At 35.3% G+C, this 12,411-nt stretch overlaps 1 protein-coding gene across 1 annotated transcript in view; it reads left to right on the top strand.

Annotated features, from left to right (window-relative positions):
• Positions 1–12,411, top strand: part of FBXO38 (F-box protein 38) — a 60,843-nt gene that overhangs the window by 20,041 nt on the left and 28,391 nt on the right. The window contains exons 9-12 of the mRNA XM_049785153.1: positions 1,525–1,655; positions 5,108–5,278; positions 6,868–7,010; positions 7,910–8,123. Of these exons, the coding sequence (XP_049641110.1) occupies positions 1,525–1,655; positions 5,108–5,278; positions 6,868–7,010; positions 7,910–8,123 (659 nt within the window). The remainder of the gene's footprint in view (positions 1–1,524; positions 1,656–5,107; positions 5,279–6,867; positions 7,011–7,909; positions 8,124–12,411) is intronic.

Raw genomic sequence — 12,411 nt, 5'->3', positions numbered from 1 at the left:
CTCAATCTTTGGATAACTTTTGAGTTGTTTTAGTTGGTTTTTAGTTTGAATAGTTGATACTGAAAAAATTGTGTTTCAAAAATTTTTTTCCCAAGGTTCTTACTTTGTAAAACCTTTATCATAAATAATTTTTTTGGTTTGGGCCTATACATACCCATTCTTAGGACTTATCAAGAATCATACGCTGACCGAGGACCTACCTCAGTTCCATCCTCCGACGTCCTATATGGTCCCCCAAGCCAGGAGCGATTTCTGAGCACATAGCCATAGCACATAGCCTGAGCATCACCAGGTGTGGTCCAAAAACATTTGAAAAAAAAAAAAAAAAGAATCAGACCTGGTAGGACTTGGAAGACTGTATGCAGTGCCAGGGATTGAACTTGATTGGCCTACCCTCTGAACAGTCCCGTCCCAACTTTATTTTGGGGGGGGGGGGTGTAACTGATAGTGCTGAGGGATTATTCCTGGCTTTACAATCAGGGATCAATCCTGGTGGGCTCACAGGATCATGTAGGATGCCAGGGATAAAATCTAAGCCAGGTTCCAGCACAGAAAGTGGTTGACATGCTAGATTTTTTTCCCCACCTCCACTTTTATATTTTTAATACATCTTTATATCACTTTTTTATATTTAATTTTTCTATATATCAAATGTACTTCTACTTTTACATTATTATTTAACTCTTTATTCAGAAGCAAAACTGTTTCATCAGTACAACATTACAAAATTAAAAGAAAATTTTTTGAGTTATGTAAAGAGGTATTATCTACTATTGTACATACTGTTAAAATGGGACATTAGAAACATAAAAGATATCAAAAACATATCAGATATATAACACCTTTACTCAAGCAGGGTTTTTTTTTTTTTTTTTTTTGGTTGTTAAAGTTTGGGGGAGGCATTATTTTTGGGCCACAACTTGCAGTGCTCAGGAGTTACTCCTGGCTTTACTCTCAGAAATCACTCCTGGCAGGCTCCAGGGACCGTATGGGATGCAGGGAATGGAACATAGGTCAGCCACATGCAAGAAAAATGCCCTACCCTCTGTACAATTGCTGCAGTACCTATTCAACCAATTTTTTTTTTTTTTTTTTTTTTTTTTTTTTTTTGTGGTTTTTGGGTCACACCCGGCAGTGCTCAGGGGTTATTCCTGGCTCCAGGCTCAGAAATTGCTCCTGGCAGGCACGGGGGACCATATGGGACGCTGGGATTCAAACCGATGACCTCCTGCATGAAAGGCAAACGCCTTACCTCCATGCTATCTCTCCAGCCCCAATATTCAACCAATTTTAAGGAAGCCTTCTAAAGGACATAAGTCTTAACATCTATTTCATTATTTCCTATATTCTTCTGTGTGTCACCCATGACTTAGCAAAATGTTTTCATAAAGGAAAGAAGTTTCTGATAATTTTTAATGGAATGGGGAAAACTTCATATCAGACATCTCAGTAAACTTTCAGAGACTCACTGTACAAAAATACCTTGATTTTGATTAATTTTATTTTGTATATCTTTACTCATAGGTTACATGAAGTTCGAATCCAGCCTTCCTTAACCAAAGATGGCGTCTTTTCTGCCCTTAAGATGGCAGAGTTGGAGTTCCCCCAGTTTGAAACCCTTCATCTGGGATATGTAGATGAGTTTTTGCTGCAGAGTAAGACTTAATCCATTTTTATTCCCTAGAATTTGTTGAAAACTTAATTACAAACAAATACCCAAATTGGGATATACCAAATTTTTCAGAAGACAACTTAAAATCTTAGGTACCATCAATTCTTGAATGCCAATTTTTTTCTTAATGTATCTGATTTTTCTGTACTGCCACCAACTTAAGCTTATTATCGAAAAAAAGTGATGAACAGTATACCACATAGGATCCTTATCTATATTTATATTGTCTCCACTTTACTGCCCAAGTTTCTCTCCCATTTCTGCTTCATTTTTTTCACAGAATTTCATCTTTGGTTCCATTTGTTGAGTTTGATCTGCCACACTTCTTGAAGCTTTTGATGGTCCTCTCAAATGAGGACCATTCTCTGCCCATGCTCCTCATTTCCATAATAAGTCTGCTGGGGGTTCTGGATTTTCCAGATAGTGAGAGCACGTTATGGTCAGTATTCATTTAATGGCACTGCTGTTGGCTGCCTTGTTTGCAGCATTTTCTAGAATGTATTTACAATTTCAACTTCATTCCGTTGGATTTGAATGCATGTCAATTCATGATTTAGATTTTTTTCCCTTGTGACTTTAAACTTCAAAAACAATTTATGCCATTGTCCTGTTTTTATTTTTATAAGACTTTATTTCTTCTCTTTGTTACTTGTAATAAGTTTAATTATTCGTAGCTTTTAGGGCCATTCCTGGTAATGCTCAGTCTCCAGCAGTGTTCCAGGAATTGAGCTCAAGGCCTCTCACATACAAATTATGTACTCAGCCCCTTGAGCTCTCTTACTAGTTAAGAAGTCGTTCTTTAGCTCTTTTCGTGATACTAGATGATACTTCTCTGTGGGTCTTAATTTGCATAGTAGAAGAACTTAATGTATCATTTCTTTGCTCATAGTAGTTAGTTGATGTTAGAAAAATATGACTATATCCATTTCTAATATGCACATTAATGGCATTTGAGATGGTTATGGTTTTCATTAGTATGGGGAATGATCTAAATCTTAAACTATTTCTAACCAACTTAAGCTCATTTTTAATCTATAGCTTTGGAAAACCTATATGCACCAAGATCGCTTATTTTTGTTTAAAAGTAATTTCATATAAAGTTACTGAATTTAACACCATGCATGCTTTTCTAGTTTTGAATGAAGTTGCTAACATTCTTCATGTGTCTCCAATATCTACATAAATTAATATGTTTACATAATACATAATAATTACATAATATCTACAAAACTCTTACCTTTTTAACTAATAGCTGTTTGGTGTTATATAATTTCTTTATTCTTCCCAGTGCTCAAGCTTGACATATATATATAAGAGGATCATCTTTAAGTCCATTGAAAGATTGTTTCTGAGAATGATCCTTATTTTTATAGTTTTATTGCCAGTTATTTCTTTTTATTTATCTCAGAACTTATTTAAATAGAAAAGCACTTTTTGATTCATTGTCTTTTACTTTTCATAGTCTCTTTCATATCTAATAGTCTATTCACCTTTTTAGCAACTATTTTTATAGTTGTAGCTTACCCATTTCTTACATATATTCTCACCTTTACTACTACAAAGACTGAGGATTATGTATTAAAGAATAGGTGCCAGGTTATTGTCTAGAGAAAAATGAATCTTTTATAACTCTCCATTTTCAGTAACATTGATACTGAAGTATTTCTCCAGAAGGGTAGACCCTGGTGAAATGTACATCACTTTTTCAATACAGAAGGTCTGGCAAATTAGAAACAAAGTCTTTATATAAGTTACTATATCTGATTAGAGCTATAAATGTATTGTAAAGCAGGTGCAATATATTAGGATAGTGACTCTACATAAACACTGGTAGGTGATACTTTCCCTAAATTCATCGTTTCAGAGTATAGTAGCAAGGTGACAGAGAAGAGACACAGCAAACAATAGCTCTTAAGCTGCAGTTTGCAGAAGGGAGAGAAATGGAATTGAAGCCTGTTGTTACTCTTGGAACCTTGGCAAATTACTTTTCAAACCCTTGATTCTTCTTCTGCTAAATGGAAACAAGACTATCTCTCTCTTTTTCTTGGGTGGTTCTAAGAGAACATGGCCTAGTGTCTATTTAACAAATAAAGCATAGGCTTACTAAATCTGATACTTTGAAAATGTTCAGTAAATTATAACATTTACTTTCAGTTGACCAATAGGCTGAATAGTAAAGAAACAAAACTGATTTTGAAGGGAGTGTGAAAAGCAGGAAACCTTAAGCCATACAAGGTAGTACGGATTGACAAATTCTCTGTCAATCCATACAAATAGACTGCAGTTTTTGCTGACAGCTCTCGAAGAACAAAATCAGTTTATGAATTACTCTATATTAATAAAGAAGGCATTTGTAGTGTTCAAAATGGGTTTTATCAAGAAGGAAAATGGGTTTTATCATGAAAGAAAATTTTAATAATTTAAAAGAAGATTGTCCAGCTAAACTTTAAATGACTAAATGAGATGAAATTGAATTAAATTTATTTAATTTCAATATTAAATTTAATATAAAAGAAGATTTTCCAGTTAAACTGTAAATGGTACATTGAGGTGAAATATCAGTAAATCACTAAAATACTAGAAAAACAATCAAGAGTTACATGGAGAGTAAAATTATAGAGTTTGTATTTAATTGGTTGTCATAAACATTTTTCGAACTAGTTTTAAATTAAAGTGCAGTGTCACTTTGCTGGAACAAGGATATGCAGAGGGGAGAATTGATGAGTCAAGGATTGTAGCATATTTTTTGGAGCTACAATCTAGGATGAATAATACTCTTATTTATAGTCTTTTTTTCTCCCTAAAGTCTGTATAGTATTTTTTATTATTTTTACAGTTTTATTAATATCTTTATTTAAGCACCATGATTACAAACATGTTTGTAGAATAGCCTTTAGTAGGCATTTAAGACAGAGAGTAGGTATAATTGAATTAAAGGTTCTCTTTCTGAGGATAGGTATTTACTAACTGAAACCATGATAATTGTGAGAATGAATCGGAATTTTCAAAATTTACCCTTTTCTATACAGATTACATTTTTAAAGCATGATTTTTTTTTACTGTAAGAGGAGAGTTACCATTTTAAGAGTTTATCTTTTTAAATGATAAAATTAAAATTTCACCTTAACTGTTAATTTTTTGCCAGCAGTTGTCATTTGACTTTTAATTCTTGTCTTGTAAAAGAAATATTAGATTGTGGGGTTAATGGTTGCTTCCAGACCCGCATTTCTCCAGTGTTCTGATCTTAGAACCTGAGGATTTAATTCTATACTAGTTTGTTTGTATAGAGTTCCTAACCTAGAATTGTCCCCAAGCCTGAACCTAATGTTGAATAGATCACACAGAATAACCCAGAATGACCACAAGAAATTTTCAGGTAAAGAATTTATAGCACCCGTGACACTTAAAAATAATTTTATTGATTTTTCTTTCTAGGTAGAATGGCTAATGCCGATCTAGTGAAGTATGGTTTGGCTGATGTGGTAGAAAACCCTGGTATCATCACTGATATAGGGATGAAGGCTGTCAACGAAGTTTTTTCCTGTATCAAGTATCTGGCAATTTACAATTGTCCCCATCTTCATAACCCATTCAATTGGATATCAGGTACTATAGTCTTCAGTACAGCTTTATTTTATTGATGTTGAAATGATATGTCGAAATTCTGTGGTATGATTTATTCCTAATGTAAAATGTGTATATTTTGTATGAATTGTTGATACCAGCTCTGGGAATCTCTAATACCCAAGTTAGGGGGACTCTTCTTTGAAATGAAATTCTTTGCCTAGAAATAAATAATATCCATACTATGATTTCAAGTACCTTGTTATTTTGATAGAAACTAAAGTTAAGAATTGTGACCTGAGATATTTTCTCTGAGTTACCTTCAAATTAGCTTACCATTGAAAAGAAAGTGGATAAGTATTTCAAGATTGGCGGAGTCGGGGAGAGAAGGTATTAGATGATATTTAACCTGAGTAAAAGTTTGTATTGATTTAAAATCCTAGGCTGTTTCAGACATTTCCTTCCTTTCCTTGCACAGAGCTGTGATTTTTACACTTGATAAATATAATTTTTACACTTGATAAATGTTTCTTTTTGGAGAATTCTTCCTGAGAATGTAGTGACAAATGTTAGTTTAAAACTTCTTTTAACCCCTAGATTCATAACTTTTTAAGTAATTTTAGAACTGGAGAATTTTAATTGTGACAGTCCTTTTAATTAAATGAACCCTTTCACTTTGGCCTGCAGAATGGTCTTCTCTGCTTTCTGAGGCACTTCTCAAGTGATACTACCATTCCACAAACTCATCTCTAGGGTTTGGGGTCTCTAATGAATGCACTCATTAGATTGGCCATGTGTCATCCACCAGAAATGAAATTTTGTCCCTTGCCCAGCTGCAACTAGAAGTTATTGGGAAATAAGAACTTTAGGTTGTAGCAGGTGTAGATCACATTAAAAAAAATAACATTTATTGGGTTTTTGGTTTGTTTGTTTTCTTAAATACAGAAGAGTTTAAAGAAGAAAACAAAAAAAATGGCCTATAATCCCATCACTCAGAACTCCTGTTAACACTTAACAAATTAAAGTAATACATGTACTTGATAAACAGTATCAAACAGTACAGAAAGGTACAAAATGAAAAGTCTCCTCTTCTCAAAGGTAACCACCATCAATGGTTTCTTGTATATTCTTCTGGACAAATTATTTTGTGCGTATTGCAGCCTATACATGTGTAGCATTTTTAAATTGATTTCTATATACAGAAGGATCTTAAGATGTATACACTGTCCTGTGGCTTGTATTTTTTTTTTTACAATGAATGTATTTTGGAGAACTGTATCAACAAGCATTTGTAGTTCTCCTTCATTTTTCTAATAGCCGCATAATATGCTAAATGAATACACCAAAATTTCTGTAGTTTCCTACTCTTAAACTGGCATGTAGGTTGATGAGTGGATCACATTTAAATCAAGGATGACTTGGTTTCAATTTAATGATTCCCAAAACATTTGGTTTACATGACGAGATTAGGTAAGGAGCCATCATTAGAGTTACCAAGTTAATAGATCAAGAGTCTGGGGGAAATACTTAAAGAAAAAGGATATTAAGGTCTTTGTGACCTGTAGCAGAATGTATCTAAAGTGGAGAAAATGCTCCTTAAATTTTTCCTGGCTATGTCATTTCTTAAACAGACCACTCACGATGGACTCGATTGGTTGATATCAACTTAGTACGGTGCCATGCTTTGAAGCTGGATTCCTTTGGCCAGTTTATTGAATTGTTGCCCAGCCTGGAGTTCATTTCACTGGACCAGATGTTTCGTGAGCCACCCAAAGTTAGTCACTTTGAGCAAGCTGTTTTTATTTTGATACTTAATCATCATCTAGATGATTTTGTTGTAATAATGCACCTTTACATTTTTATTAATAGGACTGTTTACTGCCAGCCCCAGTAAAGGCTAAAAGTTAACAGTAATTTGTGACCTCTTATAAATTAAGGGGTCTCCAGAAAAAGAGGGAAATAGTCTTCCACTATTAGACGTAGGTAAGAGTAAAAGGAGAAAAACAAAAGTCAGATTTCTTTCTAATTAGAAACAAACTGTAAAGAAGGTTTAGAAATTTATTTTGGGGCCCGGAGAGATAGCACAGCGGCGTTTGCCTTGCAAGCAGCCAATTCAGGACCAAAGGTGGTTGGTTCGAATCCCGGTGTCCCATATGGTCCCCCGTGCCTGCCAGGAGCAATTTCTGAGCAGGCAGCCAGGAGTAACCCCTGAACACCGCCGGGTGTGACCCAAAAAACAAACAAAAAAAAAGAAATTCATTTTGATATTTTTTTACTTTTTCATTTCCATATACTTAGTAGTTTTTACTACTTCATGGATAAAATGCCATATTCTCAGTATAATAAAAACATCATGCTTCAATTAATCGTTTTCTCTTGTCAGTTCTTAATGGTTAAATTTCTTCTGCAGAAGCCCTGTGGTATAGAGGAGAAATTTCAGGGTCTAAAGTTATAATCCGAACTTCATATCCCAGCTGAATCACTTCTGTGCATATCTCTTTCCATATGCATATCTTTATGAAGTAATAACTTGTTGAAGGAATACTGATATCCTTTATATGGTGGCAGTATTTTGTAAATAAGTTCTGTATAAATTCTTATGTACAGAGAAAATGAATAACTACATTTAAATTGAAATGTTCATTGATAAGTATGTGTTTTGTCTTGCCTAAGGGCTGTGCTCGAGTTGGCCTCAGTGCAGGCACAGGAATTGGAGTTTCCTCAGCCCTTGTCAGTAACCAGAACTCTAATAATGATAATGATAATAATGCCCAGAATAATGCCAATATCCACGATAATAATCATCATCATCATCCAGATGACTCAGATGAGGAGAATGACTTCCGGCAAGACCTGCAGCCAGGGGAACAGCAGTTTGCAGCCGACGGTAACCCAGATCTTTTGTGAGCTCCAGATAGAAATAATTTTTACTTTGAATGATATTATTCTGTTCCTCTATTTCAGCTATTCACTTTGTATATTAGAGACCTCATCAATAAGGTCATAAGAATCTTGGGAACTAGACTAAAGTGAGCCTTAGAGGCCTGGCAGTTTTATAGTCAATTTTTAGAATTTAGGTAAAGAAACATCTCTTTGTTTTGCTCCTGGCTCTCTGCCCTGGGGCCATTCCTGGTGGTGATGCTCAGGAGATTCCATATGGTTTTATGGTTTGAACTAGGTTGGCTGCATGCAAGGAAGCACATTAACTCCTGTAAGTATGTAGAGGCATCTCTAGTACCTCCCAAACTAATTACCAGATAGGTACAGTGAGCTTGAATGTGCAATCCATTTTTAAATTTTATTTGTTTTTTGGACCACACCCATCCTCTCTTGGGTTACTCATGGCTCTGACCTCAGAAATCACTCCTGGCAGGCCAAGGTACATATGGGATGCTGGTGATCAAATCCAATTTGATCACCTGTCAGCTGCTTGTAAGGCAAAAGTCCTGCCTGTTGTGCTATTGCTTGGGCCCCATAGATTTTCTAAGAACTTGAAAAAATAGTCATTGCCATGTGCTGTGGTATTGGGTAACTTTCACATACTTTTTATCATTAAATCTTTCCAGTCATTTCACAAATGAAGTCCATTAATGAATCAGTTAAGACTTCTAAATTTTGGGGCCAGAGAGATAGCATGGAGGTAAGGCATTCGCCTTGCATGCAGAGGGAATCCCAGCATCCCATATAGTCCCCTGAGCCTGCCAGGGGCGATTTCTGAGCTTAGAGCCAGGAGTAGCCCCTGAGCGCTGCCAGGTGTGACTCCAAAAAATAAAAACTAACAAAAAATAAATAAATAAAAAGACTTCCTAAATTTCACTTACTTATTTAGCTTAACGTAATTCTCCTTTTTGATCACTAAAAGTGACTGCACACCTGATGTTTTCCAATGCACCCATTCTTAGGCTCCACCTGCCATTTTACTGATGAGTGAAGATGGAGTAAGACTGTTTCTTTGCCCAAATTTTCCAGTTTCCAAGGTGACCCTTAATAACTGGAAAGGAAATCTTCCATTTATCAGAAATGTTGCCCCTTTGTCATTTTCTTGGACACCATTTTCCTTGGTAGAGTAATTGATGATCTTATGATGATGATCTTCTGATATATAAAGTATTCTGTGTGTAGCATTTGAAATCTTCTATAGTGCTGTCTCCGAAATATATCTAGAGATTATCTTCTCTTTTTTCTTCTTTAACATGTTTTATCCAGAACTCTACATTCTGGCACTTGGCAGAGTCATCAATGACTCTCTTAGGAAAGCTGGTAGTTATTTCTCAACTTTCATCTCTTTTTTTTGTTTTGTTTTGTTTTTTTGGGTTTTGGTTTTTGGGCCACACCCGGTGGTGCTCAAGGGTTACTCCTGGTTGTCTGCTCAGAAATAGTTCCTGGCAGGCACGGGGGACCATATGGGACACTGGGATTCGAACCAACCACCTTTGGTCCTGGATCGGCTGCTTGCAAGGCAAACGCCGCTGTGTTATCTCTCCGGCCCTCCACTTTCATCTTAATCAACATCATTTTGGATTGATGCCCACTTTTCCCGAGGTATTTTCTATCTCTAAAACCATTTCCTTTCTATTGGCATTCTATGTCTGCCATCTCTTCTAATCCACTTTTTCCCTTTTCTCACTGTGCATTTCTTTAGATGGGCACATTTAATTTTATGATTTAGTACTAGTGATAGATATGCTGATACACTTGATCTTTCTACTTTAATAGCATTTAATTTATCTTTTTTTTTTTTTAATTTCCACACGAGTGCTTTCTAACTACAAAGAAAACAGGTCCTGAAGGAAGGATGCTTTATGAGATTATGTCATGGTCTCTGTCTTGTTGTCTAATGCCATTGTACTGGCATTAAAAGCCTTTGTTCTCCCTTGAACATGTATCTCGCTTGTTTGTCTCTTTCTACTCGATTTCTACTAGTGATTTTTGCTGTTTTGAGCATATATGTCCCTCTTTTGCTTCCCTTACCTTTTTCTAAATAAGCTTCAATAAAAACTACCTTGCTTTACCATAAAATACATACATACATACATACATACATACATACATACATACATACATACATACATACATGAAAATAAAAGGATCTGAACTTCAGGATACTTATTGTTCATGGAAAATCATTAAGCTATCCAGACAACTGGATAGTTTAGTGGCATAGGCTTTTTAGTGTAGACTAGAAAATGCCTTCTCATGTCAAATCATACATTGTTGCAAAGGACCAACACATAGGCAAGAATATTTATGTAAGAGACAATAATAGGATACAAATCTAATATTTGATTAAATATAAGATGTCAGTAAAAGACTTGTTAAGCAGCAGATGCTTGAGTACATGCCTTTTTGAATTAAACCATAGTTACTATAAAAGAATATGGCTTCAGCAGTTTTCTGGAAGGATGACTGTCAAATACTCATTTCTTCAAATGTTATTAAGGACTAATAAAAAGTGGAGGAAATTAAAAACTAAATAGCTGCGACAGGACGAATCCTAAGAATACCTCAGGTGGTGACAGCACTAATAGAGAATGAAGATTGATGTAAAACATTGGGCTCCACTGGTCTCGTCAAAGTGGCAAAATTTTTTTAATTTATTATTGCATCATTATTATATTCCGTAATGGTAAAATGTGATTTTTGATCAAAACAAAGAGATGAAAGAATTAGAAGATACCAGCAACAAAAAAGAACCCCCCTAAACTGCTGGCCACACAATTGCTGGTGGGTACGCCTTCCCTCCCTACCTCCTGAGCACCCCTTGGGAAGCTCACTCCCAAAATAAGGCAGTAAGTCCGAAAGAACATTTCAGCTGGACAAACCATTTGGTATAAACTGAGACTTTCTTTGTTGATATAGAGCCTACATAATTTCAGTAGAATAAATTGTTTTGTAAAAGATGTGCTGCCTTTCGTGGTAAACAAAATCTTCAAAACTAAGAATGGCTTGTAGACTCCTTAACCCAGAGTGACCATAATCTTTAATTTCAAGAGATGTAAATCAAAATGCTTCTTTTTCTTTACCACCATTTACTTCACTGTCCTTACTCTGTGCTGCTGCCCACCTAGACATAATTGGATATGCCAAGGTAGCATCTGCCATTGCATCAAACAGCTACCTCTTCTCAGACCCATATTTGCAAGAAAAAGAAAGGTTCTTTTGCAATAATTAGGTCTAAATTTAATAAACGTCCAGCGACTTTTGTACCATCTTTTATAAGTAGCCACCATTTCATCCTCGTCATGTCATCTTTTTAAAGTGTGTACATTAGATATTTTGTTAGATTTTTCTGCCCCAATTGAAGTAAGCTCCATAGAACAGAGATCTTCAATACCACCATTGTTCCTTAGCACTAAGGAGTAGTAGGGGCACATTGTCACAGTATATGACTACTGCTAAAGAATAGAATAAATTTAGTCAAGGAATCAGGAATTGAATTAAAAGTTTGTAAACATGATAAAAAAAAAATACTTCCACAGGTTGTTCTGGTAACCTCAAAGTCTACTACATCATCTTAGGAAAGCTTTCACAGACATGTTTTTCTGTTCTTGTGAATCCCTGCAGCCTATAAGAAAGAATTCTGAACTTTCAGCTAACCTTTTATAGGTTTTCTATGGTTTTCATAATCTGGGACTAGACTGTCTTTTTCAATCATTTTTTTTTAATCATTGCACTAAAATGTGACAAGCTTCCTGATATCGAATTATATATTATAATCATCACATCAATTTGGGAAGTGTGGGATTTCTTTGAGGCCACACCTGACAGTCCTCAGGGATGCTTAGCACATCATCTAGTGCTGGGGATTGAGCCCAAATCTCTAGCATATGTACTCTAGCCTGACAAGTGATCTCTTCACCCACTTCATTGAAACCCTGCCCACCAGGAGAATCAATCTTTCTCCCCTTTTTTAAGTCCATGTTTCTCTTGTACTTTTAGGCTGTTTTGCATGTAGAAGATACATTTTGGCTTTATGTGTCTGATGTGCTAGAATATATACATCTTATTTTGAGAGCAGCAACTATAAATTTTCCATCCACTAATAATCCCTATAATGTAATGAGTTCTGGGGAAAAAAAACAAGTTAAATCCTAGAAAGTACTAAACATCCATTCCTCCCGCACACAAAAATGAGATTAGTAAGCTGTTAAAACTGCTTTAAAAAATAGTGTATG

The sequence above is a fragment of the Suncus etruscus genome, chromosome 12, assembly GCF_024139225.1.
Source record: "Suncus etruscus isolate mSunEtr1 chromosome 12, mSunEtr1.pri.cur, whole genome shotgun sequence".
Lineage (NCBI taxonomy): Eukaryota > Metazoa > Chordata > Mammalia > Eulipotyphla > Soricidae > Suncus > Suncus etruscus.
The sequence above is the reverse complement of the archived record's forward strand: the minus strand, read 5'-3'. Positions and strand labels throughout refer to the sequence as shown.